Genomic DNA, 26,105 nt, shown 5'->3' with positions numbered 1-26,105 from the left:
GCTATTTTATGCTATCTTATATTTCTTCTTCATAACATTTCAGAAGGAAATATTGTACCTTTTTACTCCACTACATTTATGTGGCAGATATAGTTACTAGTTACTTTTCAGATTAAATCTTCACATAGAATAATCGTCAAAAATACAAAGATTAAACCAGTGGTCTGCGAGTGATTTCCCTTTTTTAACTTCTCAGATGGTTTCATTTGAACAACTGTTTGAGCATAAACGTGCGTAGCAGAACTTTTGTTTTCTTTCCTCCCCCACTCATCATCCGACGACCGCCTCAGATTTATCTGGTGACCCTTTGGAAGGGCCCGACCCCCGGGTTGGGAACCAGTGGAGTAAACGATCCAACTGTATATAAAGTAAAAGCAGCTGCAACGGTAACATGCCGCTGGAGCGTTGATGCATCAGTATTAACAGACTAATAATGCCAGACAGAAACAGAGATCAGTCCCTGGGGGCAGTTTACTGCAGAATGAAGTACTTTTACTTTTGATACTTTAAGTGCATTTTGCTGATAATACTTCTGTACTTTTACTTAAGTAAATTACTACTACACCAATGCAAAATACTCCATTACGAGTAAAAGATCTGAATACTTCTGAAATTTCAATCATTACACCCCACTCTGTGCAATATATAAAAATATTCCCAAATACTGTGTCTGTGTCAAATGAATATTGAATAGACTCTTTTTTTAAATCAATTTTTTGGCATCATGGGAAAAAATCGACATGTTTTCAAGGACTAATGGAGCTTGTTTCATTCCGTAACGGCCTTCAGTGAGGCGGAGGTGCAGCGCAGTGAGTTACTTTGAAAGGCCGACAAACATCTGAACACAAAACCACATTTTCAAACTTCAGCATGTTATATTTACTAGGTTCACTCAGCTGGCAGTTTTATCAGGTACCCCTAGCTCTGACTGAGTCAGTCCAAAACAACAGTCCTGTGATGAATCCTCCCTTTTTCACTGAAATGGTTTTAGGGAGGTGCTGATTCAACTCTATGATCATTATATGTGAAATCAGTGATTTCAGATATACCTTAGATGCCTCAACAGTTAAGTGACAGTTAAGTGTGAGCTGCAGCCCTAATACAGACCCCTTTGGCGTTAAAGTTAATTAAGGGTGGTGGTTTGTGCGGGGTGCACTCGGGTTCCAGCGTTCAATTCAAGGACCTGGACGAAGTGACCCCTGAATGTGTCTCGTTCAGATTTCCGACAGCCCCTGAATGCAGCAGGAGTCCTCCCAGTCGGATCCGGCTGAACGTGACGCGCCGACTCGGAGCCGAGCGAGGTTTCCTGGCGGAGCTGCGGAGGGAGCAGGAGCCGAGCGGGTCCGTCTGTCTGTCCGTGTGTCTGTCTGTCTGCCGCCGCCGCCGCCGCCGCCGCCGCCGCAGTCTCTTTTCCGTTTGAGACACAAAAAGCCCTCCTCTTTTCGGCTTCCACGGTCACCAGCGGCTATGGATCCATCGCTGTCCTCCTCCTGTTTTCGCCGCTGAGGGACGTTACTCCGTCGGATGCTCCAGTGCCCATAGAGGAGGAGGGGGAGGAGGAGGGGGGCATCCCTGTCATTCTTCGACTGCCAGGTGAAATAATTTTGATAATATGCTTTAACGGTGTTGGGGTGGACGTGGGGATTGTTTGTAGGAAGAGGGAGAGGAGGCGGGAGGGACGCAGCGGGGTTGGGGTCGTCGTTTTTGGGGGCACGGGGAGCGGGTTCGTCTCCGGGTGGGAGCGGAGGTTAGCACGCTAGCTAGCCGCCGTTAGCGGGCTGCTGCTGCTTCGTCATCCGCCTGTCTGGGAGGGATGCGGCGCCGGGATGCTGCTGCTGCTGCTGCTGCTGCTGCTGCTCCTGCTGCTGCATGAGGGTGGGGAGGGCTTGTAACGGTAACGGTACCGTCCGTCTGGCTTCGGCCCATCTCTGTGATGAACGACAGCCCCAGCCTCCGCCATTTGCCCCCCCCCCCCCCTCCCTCACTCCGCCCCGGCTCCCTCCCCAGTCGCTTCAAAAACACAGCCTAGCGTCTCTGTCCGAGTGGAATAAATAAAACGACCGAGATGAAAATAACCTCCCGTCAAACGGCCTCGCCGCAATGCTGCTATGCTAACCAGCCTCCCGGCCGGCTAACATTAGCTGTAGCATCAACCCCCACCCCTATCCCCAGCCCTCTTCACCCCCCCCTCCCTCTCTCCCCGCTAGCATCCCTGGCTCCTCCAGCCGAGCCATCACAGGCCGGCCTGGCTTACACAACCGTCTCCCCGACCCTGCCGCCTCACACCAGCGATTCCATCGCCACTGACAGAGACTAATCGGTACGAGAGTCGCTGCCAGACATTTTATTCGCCATTAAAACATAATGGAGCGCGCCGAGCGGATGTTGTTATGTAACAGATAATGACACCACACGCCCTTGAAACAAAAGCTGTTGTTTCAGTATTTGTGTGTTTGTGTGCGGTGCAGGACCCAACCGCGGCCAGTGAATCGGGGACGCGGTTGGGGGGGTGGGGGAGGAGAGGGAGGTGCGGGTGCTTGTGGTGCCGAGGACCGCGGCTCCGAACCGGCTTCCGAAATATACAGCGGCCGCCCCTGTCAGCCATTGTTATTGTTGTCATTGGAGGGCTCACGCTTGTTTTCCAGCCTCGGATCCGTCCGCTGACATCGAAGAACCCGATTCGGTCCGCCACCGTGACACGTTCAGGGTCCTGCGTCCTCACTCCGTGGACAGAGTAGCCCGGAGGACACGGCCCGACGGTATCGGCTCCGCTGAGACTCTGTTATCAGAAAATGATGTTTTATTGTTAAATTACTCGAGGTTATCACATGACCGGCGACACGTTCTGGGCAATAAGACGCTGATTTATGACTCACCGCGGTATCGGTGAGGCTCTGGATACATGTGAAGACAGGAGATTCGTGGAGCACCGTTTAAACCCGGAGGTAGAACAGGGGGAATTACACAAGGAATAGAGATGCGTCAGAAGACAGGTGGAAAACACAATGTGGTGCTTGATGTGCGGTTTTTACGTTTATTCAGGGCGAAGTTGGGCTGGGCGACAGAATCCTGTGGTGATGATATGATCTTAACATGTTATCGCTCACTGGTCTGTTCACTTGTCCGAATGAGTAGTTCCCAGAAACGGAATTATAAAACCCGACAAGATCGGAACATAACTGACCGTTTTGAATCTCTGCGAGATGAGATTTTGCGTCCACTTTCCCTGCCGTGATATGTATCGGTGATGAAAATATCCCTATTAATATGTGATAATGATTTTCAGCCATATTGCCCAGCCCGGACAGACGGCTAAGATGAAGCGTCGTATCAGTGTCAAAGCCTGGGAAAAGACCAGACCTCCAGGAAGCAGGACAGCTCAAGTTCAGATCCTTTTCGTTGGTGCGGATGTTGCAAACCCTGTGACTTGGTTCCTACTCCCACAAATCACCGAGCAGCGTAGAAATCCGGCGTTTTATTTGACAGCAACGTCAGTTTCTCCAGTCATATAAATCCAGTCGTGCGGTCCTGTTTCTATCAATCTCAAAGGTCAAGCTGTTCCTGTCCGCCGTAAACCTGCAAACCGTTATTCATGCTTTGGTTTCATCCCGGCTTGATTACTGAAGCTCGCTTTTCTCTGTCTGTAGCAAAAAAAACAAACAAAACAAAACTGTTAAACTAAAATTAGTACAAAATGCAGCCACCGGGATTTAAAAAAACAAGAGCACGTCACACCCGTTGTAGTATCTTTGCACTGGTTTTAAAATTTTAGAGCCAAGATGGGGCTGGCCCCAGCTACATCTCAGACCTTTTAGCTCCATAGCTACAGCCTGTTCCTTAAGGTCCTCAAATGCAGCCCTTCTGTCTGCTCCAAAGTCTAGACTGAAAAACAAAGGAGACGGAGCCTTCGCAGTCAGAGCTCCCAGGCTGCTGAAACTGCCTCCGCGAAGAGATCAGGTTGGCAGAGACTGTCTCGTCATTTTTACTGACTGGCCTTCCTGTGATCCTCTACTATATCGTCTTAAAATTGTGTCTTCCTGTCATTTGTGTCTCTGTTTTGTTCAGTGGTGTATGTTGTTTTTATTCTTTGTATTCTCTGACCTGTCCTTACTGTTTTCTTTTCATTATTTAAATCGTTTCTTCTCCATTTTCATGCCTTTTTAAGCACTTTGTAAACCCTTTTTGAGAAAGGTGCTCTATAAGTAAAGTGTTGACAGAAATATACACGTCTGCATCTGTATTATAAGATACTGTACTTTTGGGTTTGGCAGCAGGAAGTGAGCAATAGCACACAAGTCACTGTTTGAACAAGAAATTACAAAACTCTTCCGTATATATAGGAAAAGCCTTCATAGAAATTATATGTGATTGTAAATGCTGAACGTTGCTTTATGAGTTGAGTAGTTCATTTTGTCTGAAAGGTTTTTGTTGATCACCGTAAGCCAGCGAAACATTTCGAAGCCGGTTTGGTCAGTTCGAGGATCTTAAAACGGGAAATTTACCTCTGTTAGCGTTGTGCTTCAGCTACGTACTCAAAGTTTTGATTTCATTGGGTGGCTGGGAATGGTCTAACTCTTCAAAACTGAAGAGTGTGAACTGGAAGCCAAAATACGTTGGTCAATCTTAAGCATTTTAGGGATGAATTTGCGAACAATCACTTAATAGTTGATTTTGGGGACGGTGGTTCTCAGATTGGTGTCCTAGGTCTCCATTGAAACAATGATGAATGTCATATTTCCTTCTATAAGTAGACAAATATTCAACCAGCAATAAGTTGGCACTCATGGATAAGTACGTCACATTACTGCTGCTGCTTCGCAGCAAAAGCCTTCCCGTCTCTGGGAGTCTGAGGAAACTGAGGCATGAAGCAGCAGGTTATCCAGCAGCACTGGAGTCAAATCCAGGAGTTGCTGGTTGTAAGATGTGATCTTTCATAACAGAATTGTGTGCGACCTTAATTAGGTTTTAGGAGAGCTGTACTTTGTGGACAAGCACAAAAGAAATGCAGCTGCTGTAAAACCAAGGTGCGTTCAGAGCTCACGCATCGTCCGTGTCTGTCTGCTGCTCACCTGTCCGTCTGTGCTGGGTGGTCAGTTGACGGACAGGTAGACTGAGGGAGAGGAGTAGACAGAGGAAAAAAAATTGGAGAGAGACTGGTGAAGAAATCCGAAGAAGGGGTGAGGCGAAGGAAACGAGGAAGTTTGGGAGGAAAGGAATGAAAGAGGGAAGTAAGAGGGGGTGAGGGCAGGGAAGGAGGGAACGAGGGAAGGGCTGACAAAAGAAGAGGGGGACGAGGATAAAGGGAGGTCAGGTGTAGGGATTCCCCCCTCAGCATAGTTTTTAGTGGAGGCCATTTCTAACTCAGTGAACCCAGAGTACTGATCCGGGGCGGGTTTCACAGGAGCAGTTTGCAGGCATTGCCTACTCCTAGATCGCAACTGTTGGGAACGTCATATTTCACAAATGACTGCCGCTTGCAAATTGCAGAAACGTTTGCAAATCCATGCGTGGGTTGCAAGTAGGGCTTATTGATTAATCTGTTGACCGTTGTCTTGATTAATCGGCTAGTGGTTTGTCTAGAGGATGCCAGAAAATGAAGAACGCCCATCACAAGTTCCCGAAGCCCAAGGTGATGTGTTTAAATGTCTGCTCTTGTCTGACCAACAGTTCAAGATCCAGTTTGCTGTCCTAGGAGGCTAAACCCAGAAAACATACACATTTGACAGGCCGGAACCAAGAGAAGATATTTTTCTTAAAAATGACTCAAAATGAATACGAGATTCTCAAAATAGTTGCCGAATTGTTTTCAGTCAGTCTACTAATTGATTTATTGATTAACCTTTGCAGGTCTAGTTGTGTGACATTTGTTTTGATATATTTAAATCAGTACAAGAGGAAACTATTTTAAGTTGCAAATCACGGCCTGCACGTTGCAGATTAGGTGGAACAGGGGCCCAGGTCCGTGTAGCCATGCTGCTATCTGTGCTTGGGACATTTTTTTTTTAAAATGATGCAAATATAATCTCTCTTGGTGTCTCTCTCTCGACACCCGTCTGCGTGCAGGGGCAGAGCTTTGGTCAAACACACACTCAAAGAACAAGTGATGGTCAAGGCTAATACATTAAATATAGTTGTGATAGGGCCGGCAATAGGATGATATATACGACTGTTGAGACTTGTCAACCATCAGAGACTTTGTTAAACCGTTTTTAAAAAAAATTCTCCATCACTCAGATATCACTGAATTTTATAAGACATTTGCTGACGATGTTACGCATCATTGGATTGTTTTATTACGGTAATAGATTGTTGCGTCAGTGTGATGAAGTACCTGCATTCGTCAGGTATTTAAACAGACATTCTCAGACAGTCATTTAAATTTATTTACCCATAAATGGTTTACATTTATCTTTCAGAAAATGTACTATGTCATGATATATGTGGATATTCCACTTTAAAAAAACACCCGACACAACTTCCCAGAGCCCAAAGTGACGTCTTCAGTTTGCTTGATCAGTCCGACCAACTGTCCAAAACCCACAACAAATTTCATTTACTCATACATGACGGAGAACAGCAGAAAATCCTCACAGTTGAGAAGGTAGAACCAGCAAATCTGTGACGATCTATGACTGAAACAATTAATCGATTAAAAAAGTTGGAGGAGAAGAGGTTAAGGGAAGAGTTATGGAGGAAGGACAGTGAAGGAAAGGGAGAAGGCAAGAGAGAGGGAGAGAAGGAGTTAGTGAAGAAGAGATGGAACAAATGTGAGGAGTAAGGAAAATGGGGAAGGAGAGAAAGAGGGAAGGGAAGGAGAGCAGACGTTAGTTAAGGTGGGAGGGAATGAAGGAAGGAAGGAGGAGAGAGGGAGGGAGGGAGGGAGGTACTGGACTTTTGTTAGGAAGAGGAAATGAGGGGAAGAGAAAGGGAGCCAAGGGAATGATAGATTGACATGGATAGAGGATGATAAAGAAGGAAGGAAAGATGGAGAGGAGGAGGTCAAAAGAGAGGAAAAAGTAGTGTGTGAAACATTGACGGAGGGAAGGAAGGAAGGAAGAGGGACAGGAAGATGTGAGTAGGAAAGGAAAATGGGGAAGGAGAAAAGGAGGGAAAGTAGGAGAGTAGGGGCTGTTGAAGGAGGGAGGGAAAGAAGGAAAGACGCAGGAGAGAGAAGGAGGGAGGTACCAGAGTTTTGTAAGGAAGGGGGAAGCAAGAGAAGGAGAAAGGGAGTCAAGGGAATGATAGATGGACGTGGAAAGGGGGTGAAAAAAAAAAAAGAGGGAGTCAGTGAGGAAAGGTGGTAACAAAGGCAGGAAGGAAGGATGATGAAGAGCAGGTAGTAAAGACGGGGCCAGAAGTAGTTAGAGAAGGACTGATTGAGAAGAGGGAAGAAGGAGAGAAGGAGAAAGGAGGGAACAGAGGAAGGAGAGGAGGAGGAGAAAACATGAGAGGGTGAATGATATCAGGAGTCTAGGGAGGGAGCGTGGGTGCTGTGAAAGAGGGCGGGAAAGAAGGAAGGAAGAAGTTGAGAAAGAAAGGGAGGGGCTAGATTTTTCTGTGAGGAAGGAGGAAACAACGGAAGGAGAAAGACCTAGTCAAGGAGGGTGAGAAAGAAGGGAGGAAGGAGAGTAGGAGGCAAAAAGTTTGGGGAGAAGTAGTTAAGTAGTGACAGACTAATGGGGAAAAGAAGGTAAGGGAGGAGGTAAGATTGAGGGAGAGAAGGGGACTTAGTGAAGAAGGGAGGGAACAAAGGAAGGAGAGGAGGAGGTGAATGATGTGATGGGGCAAGGGAATGGGGAAGGAGAGATGAAGGTAATGGAAGGAGAGTAAGGCCAAGTGAAGGGGGCAGGTAAAGAAGGAAGGAAGGAGGTAAAAAAGCTGTGGGTAAAAGTAGTTGGTGAAGGACTGGTAGAGAGAAGGAAGGAGTAGGGCAGAAGACAAGAAGCTTGTTGAGAAGGGAGGGAAAAAAGGAAGGAGAGAAGGAGGTTAGAGAAGGATAGAAGGAGGTAAGGAGGCAGGAAGTGTGTTAAGGCTCTGAACAATGAGTGTTGGCCTGCTGTGTTTGCTGTGCGAGGGAAACTATCCACTGACCTGCTCTGGTTTTGTTTTTTTTTCCTCCGTTCTCTCCTTTCTCTGCCTCTGTTTCCTTCCAGGCTGACTCACCACTGGAGCGCCTGAACACAGAAGAAGAAGAAGAAGAAGAAGACGAAGTTTGAGAGAACGAGGGAGTGAGGAACACCGTGAAACAGAGCGAGAAGGAAGGAAGGAGGGAGGGAGAGAAAGACGGGAGTAAAAACCACAAGAGGCGCGGAAGACTAGGAGGGGAGAAAGACAGAAGACAGCAAGCGAAAGTCAGGTTGGGTCGGCGGGGCGAGAGGAGGAAAAAGAAATTGACTGTGGCAGCGAGAGAGAAAGACAGAGAGACACTGTAGACTCCTACAACCCAGCAGGGAGCAGACGGACAGATCTGAGGTCAGCCGAGAGCGGGCACAGGTAGGTCGGAGGTTGGAGGTCGGAGGTCAGGCGGTCAGACGGACAGCTGACTCAGCTCCACCCGAACCCACTGTCCAGCTGCCCCTCCAACCGCTGTCCCTTCACGGTCACCACACTGGGAGAACTGGGAGAACTGGTGACGAGGAGAAGCCACCATGAGCGACCAGAACGTCGTCAAGGAAGGCTGGGTCCAGAAAAGAGGTGAGGAGGGTTCAACTCTGCATGTCTTCTATATTTTATTCCACCTCTTTCCGACTATGGGTAGATCTCGTAAAAAGACTCAAACCAACGCTGAATGTCTCCCACTAACAAGTACTGAGTGTGAATCAAAGATCGAGGCCTCAGGTACCTCACTCCTCTGAGCCGTCCAGTGTTGTCCAGAAACTTAAAAACACACACTGTTGCACCGGGCGACCCGTTCCTTCATCACCATGGACACACACACTGTACTTTATTTTGACTCGGTCGCACACACCCACCGTCCCGCTGCCCCAAATGCTCACTACAGCACCAAATGTGGATTCATCCGCCGCTGAAAATAGTCCCCAGCAAATGGACTATTTCCTCCTGTTTGAGTGACATTTGCAACGTTTACTAAGAATGAAACTAGATATTTTTGAGCTGTGATTATATATTTATGTCTCTGGTAGGAACTAATGTGCTTGGGACTGAAAGTACAGAGAGAAAGACTAACTTTTCGTCTTTTCGTGACATTGGTTGACATTGAAAAAAGCCCCTTTAGGGGTTTCTTTTTTTTTTTGGTTGATTCAGAAGTTACGCAGCAAAGCTGGACGTAAATTTGTTGAGTAAGTTATGGTACGTGATCGCGTGAATGACCTGGCGGCTGCTAGACTCATGTTCCACGAGAATTTAAAACTGACTTGAACCTATTAATACAATTTTTTTTGGATTAATTATTTACTTGTTTAGTGAAGAAAATGTAATGACAGTGAAAAACGTTAATCATGAGTTCCTATGGACCGAGATGAATAGACCAAAACCCGAAGGCGTTTAATTGACAAATGATTTAAAACACCACAAATTCAAAGATTGGAGAAGCTGAAACTGGAGAAACTTGGGCATTTTTGCTTGATCAGTTGCTGTCAGTTGAATTTCTGTCAGTTCATCTTGTCGCATCTTATTTTAAGACGTCACTCTGATTAAGAACGTCGGGTAAATCCCCTCGGATCGCTTTTTGTTTTAGTTCATTTCAACTAGCTGTATTGACACGGGTCAAGATGCTAAAGATGTAAAATGTCCAAAAATGTACGACGCAGCAATATTATGCCTCGAATGATTATCATCATCAGCATCATTGCAATTAACAGCCAGGTTTAATCAGTTTGAGCGGGGTAGTGCAGTCGTGCCTCAGAGTGCTTTTCCGTCAGATGAAGGTGTGAACGTGGCGGCGGTTGCCTGACAGTTTCTGTCCAGTGAGGACGCTGGTTTATTGCAAACGCGACAGACGAACGGAAACACGTCGGGTGCGTTATTAGTAACGTTACGTCCACACTGAAGTGGATTCGTGGTGTCCCGTTTCCACACAACATAGTCATTCTGTGTAGCATGCACTACGCACTAATCTTTACACTGTCAATCTTTACGTTTCATTTTTTCCGACCTGCCACTTGATGAAAAAGCGTGAAAAATGCTGCACCGACACAAACTATGTAGAGTCTGGGAGTTTTTTTTTTTTAGGTGTTTCCACTTGCAAGTAAATCGCACTGAACTGCTCAGTTTGTGGCTGGGTGCTTTGACAGGGGCACTTTTTGGAAGGTAGAGTGTACCAGAATGATGCATTTACAGGTTAGACTTTCACCCCCCTTACTTGGCATTATCACCTGTCTCATCCAGCTTCAGTTTGTGGTCCTGATTTTACAAGAATTTGATAGGAAATCCTCAACGATGTATATGATTTAAAATGCTACAGCCAGTTAAACTTAATAAGAACAAATTTGTTTTTTCAAAGATTTTCATCTTTTGCGCCTGTGAGCATGTTCTCCATTTGTTTTTGTTTTTTTGTGCATTGCGTTGTGGGACAATAGTGTCCATGAGCAGCGCGTTCGAAAATCTATTTAGTCTTCATACTGACAACCTGGAGCATACCGCATTATGTAATTACGTTTTCAGTGTTAAAAAAGTTCTGTCCCCGCTAAAATGCAAAAACCGCAGGAAACTTGGTGACAAGTTTTCATGTCATCATCTGCTAAGAGGTGGGACAGACACATCCCGGTGACCCTGGTGGCTCTCAGCATCTCCGCCGGTTAAACCGTGTTTCACCGGCTGCTCCGGTGTAACCGGTGTTCATTTTCGGTGTCAGAAAACTGACCTGAGTACAAAAGGCAGTAATACAGCCGTGGCTCATAAATCCTACCTGTGAAATAGGGGGGAACTGTGATTCATGCACTGCCGCGCTGAGATGTCGGTCAAGTAGCGCTATGATGAACGATTGTGAAGCGCTGATTCAGGTTAATGACAGAACCTGCACCGTGTGATCGGCCACGCATGACGGGCAAAGTGAGGAACGACTGAGAGAGTTGTCTTCTTGACTGACAGTGTCTGAGCACACTAACGGGTTCATTTCGGGAAAGGCTTTTTTTTTTTTTTTTTTCCACCGTCCACATCACAGCGTAAAACAGTGTTTTCAGATGTATTCATTCGGAAGGGTGCTTAGGAAAAACAGCGTTTTTAGTTGTAGAAAACAACAGCCTGGGACAGAAATGATGTGTTTTTATCCGGCTCAGTGTGGACATGGCCCGAGCTGCCCTGCCAGTTTGAAGAACAGCTCCTCCAAACAATGGTTGTTTACCTGCCGGACGGCGAGCAGAGAAGGCAGGCTTTGCAGGGCTGCAGCCCAGTCTGAGCCGCACTTGGCTGGTGTGTTGTTTCCCACACTGGTTGTGTGTGTGTGTGTGTGTGTGTGTGTGTGTGTGTGTGTGTGTGTGTGTGTGTGTGTGCGTGTGCGCCCGCGTGCTCGAGGTGTGTTTGTCTGGTCTGAGCTCAGGGCTGTTGGCTGGCAGACAGGGGGAAGTTTCTCTGTGGCACTATGAGCCTACAGAGGATGACCTAACACTCTGGTTCCTTCCTCTTCGGCCCCCACAAGTCCCTGAATTGTTTATTGCACCTCTGTGTGCTCTTATAAATCAGTCCTAACAGCCGTCTCAGAGGAGCTGCACCTCGGCAGCTCTCTGTGCTGTTTAAGATCGAAACCCTGAGTTCACACGCATTTCAGGACAGTTTGGAAACCGGGATATTAAAACGAATTTCTTGAGAAACTTGAGAAATGCAAAAAAAAAAAAAAAAAGTCATGAACTTTGAATGTGAAGCCACATTATCGTTCTTGACTGCAGAGCTTATGTCGGTGGAGACTCAGCTGTTTAACCTGTTTCATTTGTTAGAAACGGTATTTGAACCATTGCATTCACAAACTGATCTGTCTCAGCTAGCATACATTTGAACTATGTAACTAATGTAAGTTTATCCTGAGGTGGGCCAGTGGAGGAAGGAACAGGGGGCCATGAAGGAAACTGAATTGAATTTGAATCTTTATTTCTTTCATGTGATGTATTTCCCATTGAACGGGATGTTGGACGGGAAACTGTACACCGAAGCAAAATCAGTCGAAGCTGATTGATTGGGCAGGACATCAGGCGTGGGTGGGATTACTTATTTTACACATTTCTTCTGAAGAGACTGGGTGTGTCTTGGTTCATGCAGCATGAGGTCATCATTTCAAAGTGCCCCTCGGAGTTGTAAACATTTAAGTCAGTGTTACCTTCAGTGTTTGACCAAAACGCACGGTATGTATCCTTCAGGTCTAACAAACCTGCCGAATGCACCCCCTTCCTCATCAACATGTACAGAGACAATTTTGGAAAAACACTCTGAATTGTGCATTGTTTACATCCATGTATGCTAGCTTGCAGTCTACTTGACTTCTCAGTGCAATGCTGTGTTTCTTGGCACGTTACTGCGGCCAACCGTTGACCGGCTGAATAGCAGGAAGCCGATGGCAGAAACGTGTATTGTGTCGCCCACGCATGTGCGTCCTGGTGCGCGGCAGGCATGCATGTAGCGCTGCTTTGCTCCATGACGCTGTTAGTGGTCAAACACGCCACAGGTACCTCCGATTTTCCGGGCAGTGACGGTTAACCAGGCATTTAGAATCCCTGTTAAAAAAATCGAAAGGGCTCATCCTCTGGGGAGTATCAGTGTATTCATCAAGTTTAAATATAAATGCTGCAGTGTAAATATCAGGCTCTGGAAGTGCAGTATACAGTAGCTTCGCACCATTTCTAGCGGTGTTCGATCAACTGGTCGGTGAATCAGTAAGCTGATCTACAGACAGTAAATCGGCAACAGTTTTGTTGATTGATTGTTCGTCATCACGCTCGTTGCCCTGTCACTGTCCCCACCTAAGTTTATGCTGACGGTTCGGAGACGGACCCGGCAGCTTTCCGGTTACAAGCCCGCTTTTCTAAGCCTTAGTCCACCACGGCCCCCATTCGATTGACAGACACGTAATTCCTAACCGCTTTGATAAATAGATCGGTTTAAGAAATTTATCTGAAAAAAAAGCCAACATTTGTGAGTTTCATCTTTTTCAAACGGAAGGATTTGCTGCTGTCTTTGTTTTTTATCATTATAAACCTATTCGGGTTTTGGACTGTTGATCAGACAAAAGAAGCCCTTCACGACGTGACTGTGGGGCTCTGGGTAATTGTGATGAGCATTTTTGACATTTTTTAGAGTAAAAAAAAAAACTAAAAAATATAGATAGATGTATTAATGAAGAAATGTATTGCTGGTTGAAGCCCTAATTTCTACGTGAACCTATAGCTCAAATGACTTGGTGACTATGTGAACCTGCAAGTTATCCTTCTTCTCGCCTGACCAGTCGGACTCTGGCTGCTGCTTACTTTCCCCCTGTTCTTCTGCTGCTCACCAGCTTATAAGCGGAGCTGTTAGAAGTCGGGAGCAGTTTTCTCACTGACAGAGCTGATTTCTGTCTCTGTGCTGAAGTCTGTGTCATCTCCGAAGCTGTGTGAGGCATCAGATGTGTGAGAGTAGTTTCTTCAGAGTTTGATTCGTCGGCTAGACGCCGAGGCAGCTCGGTCCGTGGTCACTGATGCAGACGCACTTTGGGTTCCAGCACCTTGCTCTTTGTTAGCCGTGGTGCTAATATGACTCTGTAAGATGTCAGCATCTCAACACAACACAGACATGAACCCCAAACATTTGCTGTTATTATGTGACAAACTGATGAGTCAGAACTGCAGGGAACCAAAACTTCGTGGCTGCTGGATAAGATTAAACACTGTGGTTGTACCGTATTTGCCAGCAAAAGAGTTCTCCTTCAGCTGGAAGTGGTACAGATGTTTAAAAGGAATTTGTTTGTTTCAGGTAAAGCTAAAATTAGAGAAACAAAACGGCTCATGATAAAGATGAAAACAATAGAGCATAGAGGATTATTTTAGGGTTAAAACTTGTAATGCTCCGCACTTCTGAACTTAATTTATTCCACTTTACACAGCCGAAAACCCAAATTAACCAGGTCAGAGTGATGAGTCGTCCATTATAGCAGGTGCGATTTTGTTGCTGTTTTCAGACTGGGCCCATTTAGAACAGTAAGCTCCGGAGTTCCGGAGTTTCTACAGGACACCAGTGAAAAGTATTACTGTTTGGGCCTGTTTCATGTCATTCATGTCATAGCTGGCGCTGTGAATTAAAAAATGAGCTTGTAAATGTTTTATGAGGCTTAACGTAATTCAGTTGAAATTCTAATGCACTGTCACGAGTGCTAATAAAGTAATAATTTGGTGATTTGCAGGTGAAAAAGATCTAATTGACCAGGTTTTGACTTTTAGGTTACATGTTTCAACATCATGCCAGCGACTATATTTCAGTGTGAGGCAGGTCCTAATTACATGCGGAATTCTGATTACATAGTATATATTATCATTAAAATGAAAAAGGTTGCTCTGCAACAAATTTGATTGGATTAAACTAGATGTGCTAAAACATGAAAAAAAACAAAAACCATGCTGACCGGTCAGTAGTTGTAATACGGTTGCCAAAAAAGCAACCGTAACACATCGTATTTAAGAACTTGTTTCACTCTTGGCACTTCAGGTATCCACAGAGGGATAAATCTACCAAAAAACTGTAAGGGACTTGAAATCTGCGAATGATTCACACAGCAATGCCCTTCTGCTGTGTTACTGCACTTAAATGTTCTTATTGTTGTTACTGTTTTGTTTAATATTGATTAAAATACATCATTAATGATGGACCTTTGGACTAATCACCAATTTTGTCCAAAATGGATCATAATCCAAGAGAGAAAGGAAGACAATCTGACGTGAACCAAGCTCTTATTGTTCTTGTTCAATTGTGTCAACGTGTGATGCAGCAATTGTAAAACGTCCATGCCAGCAGAGCCTGGTTAAAGACCTCTGACTCGCTGCCCAGATCTGGATTCTTTGTTTTTTCAGCAATCCAGCAGTTATTGTTCATTGACGACTGTCTCCCCGGTTGGAAAAGCAACGAAGCTGATTGGAGCTTTGTAGGCGGTGTTAAGAATTTGGGGCGTGATCCTACTGCGTCAGAAACCAGAAATATAGTGACGTGGAAAGTGGCAGCAAAAATGGCGACAAGCATGTATGCAGTCGGTCGACCTTCTGAAGCGGCAGCTCTTCAGCTGACGTAATTCTTCGACTGACGTGCCCCCTAGCAACCGACACCACAGCTCGTTCGCTGATGATTGAAAATGACGTTAGTGGGACGGAGTCACCGATGGTTAGTTCGGGCAAAAGAGAAAACGGCTCAAATTAACACTGAATAATGTGTCAGACTGAATAATGAAACGAAACTGAAGCCTGAACATCAGGCTAATACCAACACAATACAGCACTGAGACACTTTCCTCTACATCTCTGTAGATTTGCGGGATTAAATAGCCAAACACAGGTGAGTGTGGCAGGACGTAACCTGTTGCTGTCACTTCTTCTCCCCCCCCTTCAGGTGAGTACATCAAGAACTGGCGACCGCGCTACTTTCTGCTGAAGACAGACGGCTCTTTCATCGGCTACAAGGACAAACCACAGGACTCTGACCTGGCCTACCCGCTCAACAACTTCTCTGTAGCAAGTAAGACGCCGCCATCATATTCGTCACACGTTCCGCACGCTGAAGACGAATGTCTGCGTGACACCGCGCGTCTTTCTCTCTCTGTGGCCTCCAGAATGTCAGCTGATGAAGACGGAGCGACCCAAGCCAAACACCTTCATCATCCGCTGCCTGCAGTGGACCACCGTCATCGAGAGGACTTTTCACGTCGACACGCCTGATGAGAGGTGAGCCTTCGTCCATCGGTTTGTGGGATGTTGGGAGACGTTACCGCCTTTTTTTTAAGTAAAAGTGGGATTGTTTCGCGTCGAGACCGTTAAACCCTTTTTGTGGAGTTTCAGTTAGCACCGTCAGACCTGCAGCAAACACCGTCACTACTGCTGCTGCAGTAGAGAGGAAGAGCATCAGGTCTTGTTTTCCATCATACGTTCATATTTTGGCCGGTATGATTGTGAAACAGGTATTAAATTGCATTAAATTGGGTATTAAAAAAGGTCTTGAAAAGTCCGAAATTTAACTTGGTGAGGCCTGAAGAAACCTGGGGACAGGCTTAATGTAGCACAAAGAGAAACGAGACTTGAAAAATAGATCTAAAAATATCTGAAACACACCTCTTCTGGTTGGTTGTGTTGAAGATTAGGAGCCTCTGTCTAAATCATGTCCAAACTCTCTTCACAGATATTAAAGAAAAAAAGTCTAGGACACTATACAAGATATTATATTTTGTTATTTTTTCTTAAAAATAAATAAAAAGGTAATAAAGAAAAGATATGGGGGCGGACTCTCTATCAATAGATAGCAGATATGAAAGGTCTGGCATTTGGATTAGGGGCGAAAAAATAAGAAATGAACCGGAACCGGAGCGTGTTTAAATTCTCCTCACTGGACACACCAGGAGTCAGTCAACACAGTGAGAAGAAAGACAGGAAACTCGGGCGTGGGGCTGAGGCTGGACGCCAAGTTTTGAAGGGTTTCGTTCCAAAACGACCAAAACACAATATATTGTATATGTTATGACTTGTTACCTGATGCTCCAGTGTTTGTTATTGACAGGAAACAGCCCCCAGCCTGTTACATGTACATGGCCAGCAGTCGTTTTATCAGATGTAAAGTTCAGGCACCTATGTTTTTCATAATGAAACCAACTCTTCCATCTCGTCCCATTTAACTCGAAATTTCCTCCTAACTCAAATGGAGGTCGCTCCACGGTTTGGGTTTTTCCCATCATTTCGTTCCAGTCGTGGATGCAGGGACATGAATTCTGTAGCCAAAATTAAGTCAAGAAGGATGTTTTTACAAATAGTTTTCTGTCTTGCTTAGATTCGTTGTCCATTTGGTGTCAGATGGGGGGAGTTGCCGTGAGACGCACTAATGATAAGGACTAAGGAGTCACCTTTAAGCTCAACGATGAATCGAAATGTCTGTGAAGATTCTCAGTCATGCAGGTCGCGGTGTTCTGTAAGTGCTACGCGCAGGCAGCTGGGCTTGCTTGAAGTTCTTGAAGACGTTTGGCCTCTCATCCGAAAGGCTTCTTGAGTTCTAACTGACTAGTGGGGAGTTCCAGGTAAATATCCTCCGGTGAGATCAGCGACACTTGAGAGTCGTTGAGGTCACGTGAGTCCAGGTGCGGATGGGTGCTCAGCCGTCTGGGGAGTGAACTTGGAACTGCATTGTAGGTGACTGACGGGTGGCGTCTCAGACCACCTCATCTGTTCGACGGATGCTCCGGATCGACACAGACGGCTTCTGTCACTCCTCTTTCAAACCGTCGGTCTTCTCTGGCCAAAACGCGCACATCGTTATTACGCAGATATTTGTTCGTCCTAACCAGAACTGGACAAACTCGTGGAAGCCTCTGTCTCTTTGTGCAGTCTGAACATATGAAAACAGTACCCTTACACTAACTCAGTTTGTTGGAGTCTGTAATTTTAATTAGCAGCTTCTCTAAAATTATGGAAAAACAGTCCTTTTAACTTCTCTGAGGATTTGTAGTTGGTCCGTAGCTGAAGCCACATTTGCAAGAAACGCACCAAAACAAACGAGAAAGTCTCCTGCTGGTATTTGATACTGTTGTTGTGCCCTGCAGGGACGAGTGGGCCGAGGCCATCCAGATGGTGGCTGAGTCTCTGGCCAAACAGGAGGAGGAGGGCATCCTGTGCAGCCCCACCTCCCAGATCGAGAACGTCAACGAGGAGGAGATGGACACCTCCATCAGCCACTACAAACGAAAGGTGACAGACCACTCATTGCTTGTCTCTTTGTCACTTAAATAAAACCTTTTTTTTTTTTTAATCTATGGAAGAGACGAGTCCGGATTAACGTACCAATCCACCTAGAAACACCTCACCGTGTTTGTTTTATTGTTGGCGGTATTCTTCTTCCTTCTGTGTGTCACTTACATCTCATGTAGATATTTCCAGCACTCACTGTTTTCAGCTGTATAAAGCATCAAACGCAACTGCCGTGTTTCGCTGATAGTCCCTCGGAAGCGTCTTTCCACGCAGGACCCAGGTTCTCTAGGCGTAGGCAGACTATCGCTCCTGCCCGTAAAGTGCGTGCTGTCTGACCTTGACCGGGGGAGCGCCAGTGTCTTCACACCATGCTTCTGTTCCTTTGTCCAGACAATGAATGACTTTGACTATCTGAAGCTTCTGGGCAAAGGCACTTTCGGGAAGGTCATTCTGGTGAGGGAGAAGGCGAGCGGCACCTACTACGCCATGAAGATCCTGAAGAAGGAAGTCATTATAGCCAAGGTCCTTTTAACGTTTACCAGCTTTTATGTGTTGCTGTTGTTTCGTCGAGGTTTTGAAAAGTTCACATTTTTTAATATTAACTCATTTAATGACTTGGATGCAGTAAGATGACAGCTTTTTGTCACTGGATTTAAACAGCTGTCATAAAATCAATTCTAAGAAAATAGCAGAAAGTCAAAATACGTTACCCCCAGTGTGTGATATTTGGCATGTAGCTGTTTGTTTGTGTCAGTTACAGATGGGCTTTACAGTAGCATTAACCCGTCTCCCTGCCAGTTAGATCCTCAACCTTTAGAGTGAGACAAGAAATCGTCTGCGAGCTCCTTTTTGCCTCCCGACTAATCACTCTGCCTCTTCTCTTTCCTCTTCATTACAGGATGAAGTTGCTCACACGCTTACAGAAAGTAGGGTATTAAAAAACACTCGACATCCATTCCTAACTGTGAGTATCACTGTGTAGATTGCCATGAAACGTTACACACAGACACACCTGTGCTGCTGTGAGTTCTGCGTTAGAGCGAATTCACCTCCTACTTTTTTCACTGAGCTTTGAAACGAGTTGGTGTGGCCACCAACTCACAAATGACAGCTGGAAGGACGCTCTGAATTCAGACCACACAGCTTCTGTTCTTAAAAAAAAAAAAAAATAATGAAACGAATGGCTGAGCACCGCTGAGTTAAAAAAAAAAAATGATGTATTGTGTTGCAGTCTCTGAAGTACTCATTCCAGACTAAGGATCGGCTGTGCTTTGTAATGGAGTACGTCAACGGAGGAGAGGTGAGAGGTCCCTGAGTTGCTTTTAAAAGAATTTGTTTGATGCTGATAGATGTTCTGTCTCTGTTCAACATGGAAGTTATTTCAAGAATCATTGAAGAATGTTGACTAACGACACGGTTTGAGTCAAAAAGCTTTAACGGAACGCAGTCCCTCCTCTCCCTGCGGTTATTCGGAGAGTTTTAGGACTTCGCTTTCTGCACTGTTGTGGTTTTATTGGTGATCGATTTATCAGTGTCAGTTTCCCCCTTAAGAAACACATGAGCGTTAAATCTTGGCTCGTAAGGTGGAGGCTGGGGAGGCGGAGGGAGCTGCGGCGGCGGCGGCAGCATTAGCCCGGGCGCAGGAATAGTGAGAAAAAGATGGGTTACGATGACTGCGCTGGGCACCTGCTTGAACACGATTGGATGATACCAGTCGGCTGATCGCCGCTGAGCTGTGAACGAGCCAGTGATTATGAAGCATGAACGAAGCAACCAAAGCCAGGCAGCCAGTGCGAGCGTCCCTTCAGTTATTCTCCAGTTTTTCCTGAAAAAGTCTCCGGGTAGAGACAAACATACTTCTCCCTTAGAGATATGTTGAAAAGAAATTGAAAGAATTTAAAATTTAAAATCCGTTTCTCATGCATAACCCTCTTAAAGGTATGTAGGTCGACCTGTTTTGTCTAGTATTTGCGATAATTGCGGCAAATTGAATATTTCAGCGTTATTTTATCAGGTCCGCGATCTCTTTATTGTCGGTGTTTGTTTCATACAAGCAGCCGGCCCGTTGATTATTTCTTGCCACAGATTTTTGACTCTACATCGCAGCCCCTTCAGGCATCTACCTCTGGAAATAATCGGCGGTGATTTGGCTCGTTATTACTTTGCTGTATGAATGAATTAGACATGATAAAGATGTTTGAGTTGTGTGAACTTCTGATTTTTCATTCGTGGCAGCTGTTTTTCCACTTGTCGAGAGAGAGAGTTTTTTCGGAGGACCGCACCCGTTTCTACGGTGCCGAGATCGTCTCTGCTCTAGACTACCTACATTCTGCCAAGATCGTCTACCGTGATCTGAAGGTAAACTGCAGCTGCTCTGACGCCTGAGGAAAGTCAGACATTACTGTTCTTGCTTTAACACGTGGACGCATACAGGAACATGTCCAGACGCGCATGGAAGATGGGAGAAAAAGTGGGTCAGGTTTTTTTTATTTCTCTCACTCTCCTCATCAGCTGGAGAACCTCATGTTGGACAAAGACGGCCACATCAAGATCACTGACTTCGGGCTCTGCAAAGAAGGCATCACCGACACTGCCACCATGAAGACCTTCTGCGGAACACCAGAATACCTGGCTCCCGAGGTCAGAGGTCACACCAAACAGAGATAAAGAACAGAAATTATGGTTTTTGTTTCAGGAGGGGTTTGAACTTGCTGTGCTTGTAAAAAATTTCACAAAACAGAAGAAAGTTGTGCTTCATACAAGTCTTAACCCCACAACTGTCTGTCTAAACCCAGGCCGAGCCTTCAAAGTCTGTTTTTGTCCCATGTGATGAACCCAACACGGGAACTGTGTTTTGGATTCACTCTGTTTGTCTGTTTGTCACAGGGCGGCAAACCACCGCGTCTGGGCGTTAAAGCCAAACTGGAAGTTTCTTAAGATGCAGTTCCTCCAATAGCAGCTAACTGTTTTCTTTATTACGACGAAGTAAAATGTCAGTAACTAATTTCAATTCCTCTAATGTGGATCTTGGTGGGGTTTTCGAAAGTGAATTTGACGTTAAGAGGATGTGAAAGAGGATATCAAATATGTCAAAGTTAAAATAGCAACATCACAAAGAAAAATATGCACAGGTTGTCTTGAACTTTTCCTTTGATTGAATGATTGTTAAAATGGCCTCTTGGGTTTTAATAGGTCTCAGATACCTAATGTTTACGTTTTGTTACGGACAGTAAAGCAGAAAAAGAAGAGTTTTAGAGGATCTTTAATGGTAAAACGGTCTGTCTGTGTTGTATGTTATCAGGTGTTGGAGGACAACGACTACGGGCGGGCGGTGGACTGGTGGGGTTTGGGCGTGGTGACGTACGAAATGATGTGCGGCCGCCTGCCGTTCTACAACCAGGACCACGAGAAGCTGTTTGAGCTCATCCTCATGGAGGAGATCAAGTTCCCACGAACCCTGTCGGCCGACGCCAAGTCGCTGCTGTCGGGACTCCTCATCAAGGACCCCAACAAACGGTACGGACACGTAAACAGTATGTGGAGAACGAAAAACCATCACCGGGCAGGCACGACATTGTGCAGAGGAAGGCTGCAATAAGCAGACTCGAACCGGAGACAGGTGATTACACGGACAGTGTCTTAAACCCTTTGGCCACAATAACACCTTGTTTTTTCGCCATCTAAAAAAAACTTGGTGCGACCAGCTCCATCTACACTGCAGTTCTTGTCACTGCCAAGCCTCCTGTCGTCCTGTGGAGGTTGCAGACAGATGTGTGCGCCTCCGTGACACATGGTGTAGCCAGTCGCTTCTGTTGGGGGGGGGGGGTTCACTCTGGGTGCGCTTCAACACCCGACTGCCACAGTGCTACTTGATGGCGGTTGGGCGTAGTCTCCACTCACGAACAGATCGGCATGAGCTTGAGCCGACCTGGTTCGACGGCTCTGTTTTCCCAGTGAAGAAAATACCACGACAGCACTGTCACGATACGGGCTCATAAACGCACGTTTCCTGCCTTGCTGCGGCTAAATCCACACGGGAAAGGTACTGAACAGTCGCTGCAGACATTTAAAAGTGGTGAGAAGATGAAATTAGTAGCAGACAGCGTGCCGGCGCTATCAAACGTCCCAAACTTCCGACCCCCACTGGCTTCCCACCCATCACCACATGGATCACATGAGGGGTTTTCTCACAGAAACCTACTTTGTGCTGAGGTTGCCTCTTATTGTAAAGAAGTGAGGCGAAGTTCATATATTTGTGCTGGAGTCCATAGAGTCTGTTAACCCGTTCATTACAACCAAAGTTAGACTTGGTGCGGTGGCACCCTGGTGGTGTAGGGGTTTAGACACCTCTGGTCCGAGTCCAGCTGAGGACCTCTGTCACATGTCATTCCCGTCTCTCTCTCTCTGTCTCTGCTCATTTTCCATCGTCTCCCTGCTGTCGATTCTCGCGTGAGTCTAAAACATTATGACAGAACAGTGAGAAAGAAACAACCCGGGCAAATATATCTGAGAGGGCGCGGCTAGAAAATGTATCAGCAGAGTTTAAATCCTGGACTGTTAAGATTTGATTTCCACGGAAGGCCAATAACCTCCATCCATCCACTCATGCCCTTTTTCTGGGTGGCAGCAGGCGAAGTGACCACGACCCTTCTCCCTAACCACTGACCTCATCTCCTGGGGGAACCCGTGTTGTTCCCAGGCAATGATGGGATATATAATCCACCGGCTCAGATTAAAAAAAAAAAAAAAAAAAAAAATCTGAGCTCCTACACATTTAGGAAATCCATCCTCCTCTGTGGCCTTTTGACCTGGTAGGATCCTTATTCACAGGACAGTGTCCTGTACGTCCCAGAATTCATCCCATCCCGTTCGTTTCGCCGTTTCAGATGTAAAGAAGAGAACAAAAGCTCCTAATGATAATTGGTATTCAGCGAAAGTGCTGTGAGACAAGACTGGCTGGTTGCTGCTTTTAATTTCCCACTCTGATTATCCCTGAGGCGTTTTCTGTCTCTAACGAAGAACACGGTGAAAAGAGGCTGCTGCCACTTCAGAGAGCGAACTCGTTCACCCCGGCGAGTTATTCTGGGAACAGTAGCAGGTGGATATTCTGGTTCCATTGATGGAGACTTTGTAAGAGCAGCGTTTGATGTCTGACTTCAACATCTTCTTCTTCCTCTCTCTGTGTTTCGTTGACAGACTGGGTGGCGGACCGGATGACGCTAAGGAGATCATGCGACACAGTTTCTTTGGCACAATCGACTGGCAGGACGTCTACGACAAGAAGGTGAGAGCAGGATTTAGCTGCTAGACGTCATCTTACCTTCGGTGACAATTTATTCAAAAAGCGTACCTGAGATATTCTGGTATCAGGGTTACCTAATTTTTCAAAAGAAGTCTGGCTGGGATGTAAACTCCAAAATAGAACAGATTTGAGAAAAAATTACCTCATCTTTATTTCATTTCAGCAACATGAAACCGTTCCAAACACCACCAAGTCCACTTAACAGACACGCTCTCTGCTTTTTCTTTCTGTTTAACTTGACTGTTAAACTCCCGAGAGCTCCCCAGAACTACATCAGTCAGACTCTTTGTTCCTTCCTGCACGTCCACGTCAGATATTTAGACAAGAACGCGCTTTAGCCATTTGCTGCATTTACCCAGGTTTATTCCTACTTCCACCTGGTTGAGTTACATGTGATTTGGATTTCATTTTGTCATTTTTCTTGTAAAAACAGAATGGTTTTCGTTTTAATATAGTTTACCTAAACATCCAAGTCATAAATACGACTACGAAAAGATTTTTCTGATATAAATAATACAAAACTGCTTGGAAAAGCAAAAATGCAGCCTCACGTCGCTAAAGAAATCTGTTCTTCAAGGTAAACATAACAGCGTTTGTTATGTTGAAGAAGATTAAAAAACCTCCCACGACAATTCGGCTGCAGCCGAACGAGAACGTAAAACTCACTAAACCGTCGCAAGCAACCGTCCAGAACGAAGCAGCCTTGTAGTTTCAGATCAGGTGCGCGTTCTTCTTCTTCTGCTAAAACACGCAGATGTGTGAATATGTAAGTGAGTCAGAGTGGATCGGACTGATGATCGGCTGAAGAGTTAAGGCAGCGCCGACGCGTCGCTTCTGGTGTGAATGCAGAGTCACGGTGGGAGCAGACAAACCTCCAGACTCCCCGATGAGTCGATTGACAGAAAAATGATCGTTTCAGTGATTTTCCAAGCAAAAATAGCGAAGAAATGCCAAACGTTCTCTGGTTCCAGCTTCTCAGGAAAGAAACTCTGCTGCTTCTATTTCTTTGCTACCATTGCAAAGGGAAATTTTTTAGGGCTTTGACTCTGGGAAGCTCTGATTGGTTATTTTTTTAAATATATTTTGACACAGACTAATTGATTATTTGGGTAATGGAAAAAATAATCAGCATATCAATCGATAATGAAAATAATCGTTGGTTTCGGCCCGAATTTCCATGTTTGGAAGAGAACAAAATCTCCAAATGACAACTTGTATTCAACAGAGGTCATTTCCCGCCCAGATTATCCCTGCTGCCTTTAACCCTTATATGACCAACGCAGCAGTCACGCACCTGTGGCTGACACTGCGCCACGGTGCCGCTGTAGCGAGAGAAACTCACCTTGTTCACCTGCTTCCCGTCCGTTCCAGCTGGTCCCACCTTTCCAGCCCCAGGTCACCTCAGAGACGGACACGCGCTACTTCGACGAGGAGTTCACAGCACAGACCATCACCATCACTCCGCCGGAAAAATGTAAGCATGTCTGAAAATCCTTGGTCTCTACCTGCACTGACACCGAACCGCTTTAGCCGTTACGACAGATGCCGCGTACCCTGATGAGATGACGATGTCGTATGTTGCCACGCCCACCGCTCTGTGCTCTGAGCTAAATGCTGACATCGGCATGATGACGCGCTCCCACTGACAGTGTTAACATGCTGACGTTCACCAGGTGTAATGTTTACCATCCTAGCTCGGCACGTCAGCCTCCTGACGTTTGCTAGTTAGCGCTTAAACACGGAAGTACAGCCGGGGCTGATGGGGAATGCTATTAGTTTAGCGGGTGCTTGGTCACAAACCGCAGTCTGACCCGATGATTGCTCTAAATGAAAGGTCAGTGGGATTCATCCTCTGGAGACCATGAATATCTGCGGCAGATTTCATGGCAATAGATTCAGGAGTTGTTCAGATATTTCAGTCTGGACCAGAACGGTGGACAGACTCGATGCTAACATGAATAAAAATCAAGCAGGGCTTTAGTGTCCCATGAGAATCTAAATGCTGTGTCATACTTACTGTAATGCGATATTAGCATTTTGGTGAATTTTTTTTTTTTTTGGGCATAAAAATGTCAAAATAAAGGATATTAAATCTTAGCAAATAACATCGACTGTCAGCAGCTCCAGTCCAAATATTGTTTATCCTTTATTGCCAATTATTGCCGTACCCTATGTGATTATCTCAAAATCATTAGCATTCATCCTCTGGGCACCATGAGTGTCTGAACCAACTTTTGGTGACAATCCATCCAGTAGCTGTTGAGATGTTTGATCCCAGGACAAATATCCTTTGTTCCTTAGCGGCAGTGTCGGAGGGAAATGTTGGCCGGCTTACGTCCGCCTCTGACCTTTGTTTTTTTTTGCTTTTTCTCTGCGCAGACGATGAGGACGGGATGGACGCGGCGGACAACGAGCGAAGGCCTCATTTCCCACAGTTCTCCTATTCAGCCAGCGGGCGGGAGTGACCGCTCCGGCCCAGCCAGCCAGTATCGTCCCCATTCGTGGCCATTTTGAGGAAAACACGTAGCCATTCTAGGAAAAAGAATACCAGTCTCCCCTCTTTTTCTCCTTCTCTGCCTCCTCGCAGACGGGGGAAAAGTCTTTTTAGGGACTTTAAAAGAGGTTTTTGCACAGTGGGATAGACTCCAGCCGGTCTCCCCACACTAAAAAATAAGTCTCCTACATTTTCAGCGCTATTTACTGCAGAAGGCAATGTTTTTGTTATTTATATTTTTTTCTCTCCGTCAGTATTAAGTTGTCGACCCAGGTTGCGTTCACTTGTTTTTGTTTGTTTGTTGTTTCTGCCCTTTTTTCTTCTTCTTCTTCTTTTTTCGACTTTTTGCACTTGGTTTGGAAGAGCCGTTTTAGGGAACAAAAAACCAAAAATGTTGCCTTACGTGTGCAGACGTTTCGTATCATACCGACAGGGTGTTTTGTTTTTTTGTTTTTTT

General features: G+C 45.7%; 1 protein-coding gene across 7 annotated transcripts; it reads left to right on the top strand.

The window, feature by feature from the left end:
- Window positions 1-1,253: 1,253 nt before the first annotated feature.
- akt3b (v-akt murine thymoma viral oncogene homolog 3b) lies at window positions 1,254-26,105 on the top strand. 7 transcript variants are annotated; one of them, XM_040145526.1, is made up of 14 exons: window positions 1,254-1,593; window positions 8,154-8,694; window positions 15,517-15,642; window positions 15,737-15,848; window positions 17,708-17,852; window positions 18,243-18,374; window positions 18,751-18,816; window positions 19,084-19,152; window positions 20,088-20,210; window positions 20,364-20,492; window positions 21,154-21,368; window positions 23,049-23,136; window positions 24,526-24,628; window positions 25,534-26,105. In XM_040145526.1, the coding sequence occupies exons 2-14, from the start codon at window positions 8,649-8,651 to the stop codon at window positions 25,617-25,619; spliced, it is 1,440 nt and encodes a 479-aa protein (XP_040001460.1). In that variant the 5' UTR covers window positions 1,254-1,593; window positions 8,154-8,648; the 3' UTR covers window positions 25,620-26,105. The 7 variants fall into 7 exon arrangements, with proteins under 7 accessions (XP_040001460.1, XP_040001463.1, XP_040001462.1 ...); XM_040145529.1 differs by lacking the exon at window positions 1,254-1,593 and adding an exon at window positions 2,230-2,320; XM_040145528.1 differs by lacking the exon at window positions 1,254-1,593 and adding an exon at window positions 2,679-2,759.

Source organism: Xiphias gladius, chromosome 15 (genome assembly GCF_016859285.1).
Source record: "Xiphias gladius isolate SHS-SW01 ecotype Sanya breed wild chromosome 15, ASM1685928v1, whole genome shotgun sequence".
Lineage (NCBI taxonomy): Eukaryota > Metazoa > Chordata > Actinopteri > Istiophoriformes > Xiphiidae > Xiphias > Xiphias gladius.
Note: the sequence above shows the minus strand (reverse complement) of the source record. Positions and strands in the feature narration are given on the sequence as shown.

Excerpts from the sequence above, each read along its gene's own strand:
- akt3b (XM_040145526.1), top strand. The coding sequence starts at position 8,649 with ATGAGCGACCAGAACGTCGTCAAGGAAGGCTGGGTCCAGAAAAGAG. Across the intron at positions 17,853-18,242 it reads TCAGCCACTACAAACGAAAG|ACAATGAATGACTTTGACTA; the intron begins GTGACAGACCAC and ends TCCTTTGTCCAG. Across the intron at positions 21,369-23,048 it reads ATCAAGGACCCCAACAAACG|ACTGGGTGGCGGACCGGATG; the intron begins GTACGGACACGT and ends TTTCGTTGACAG.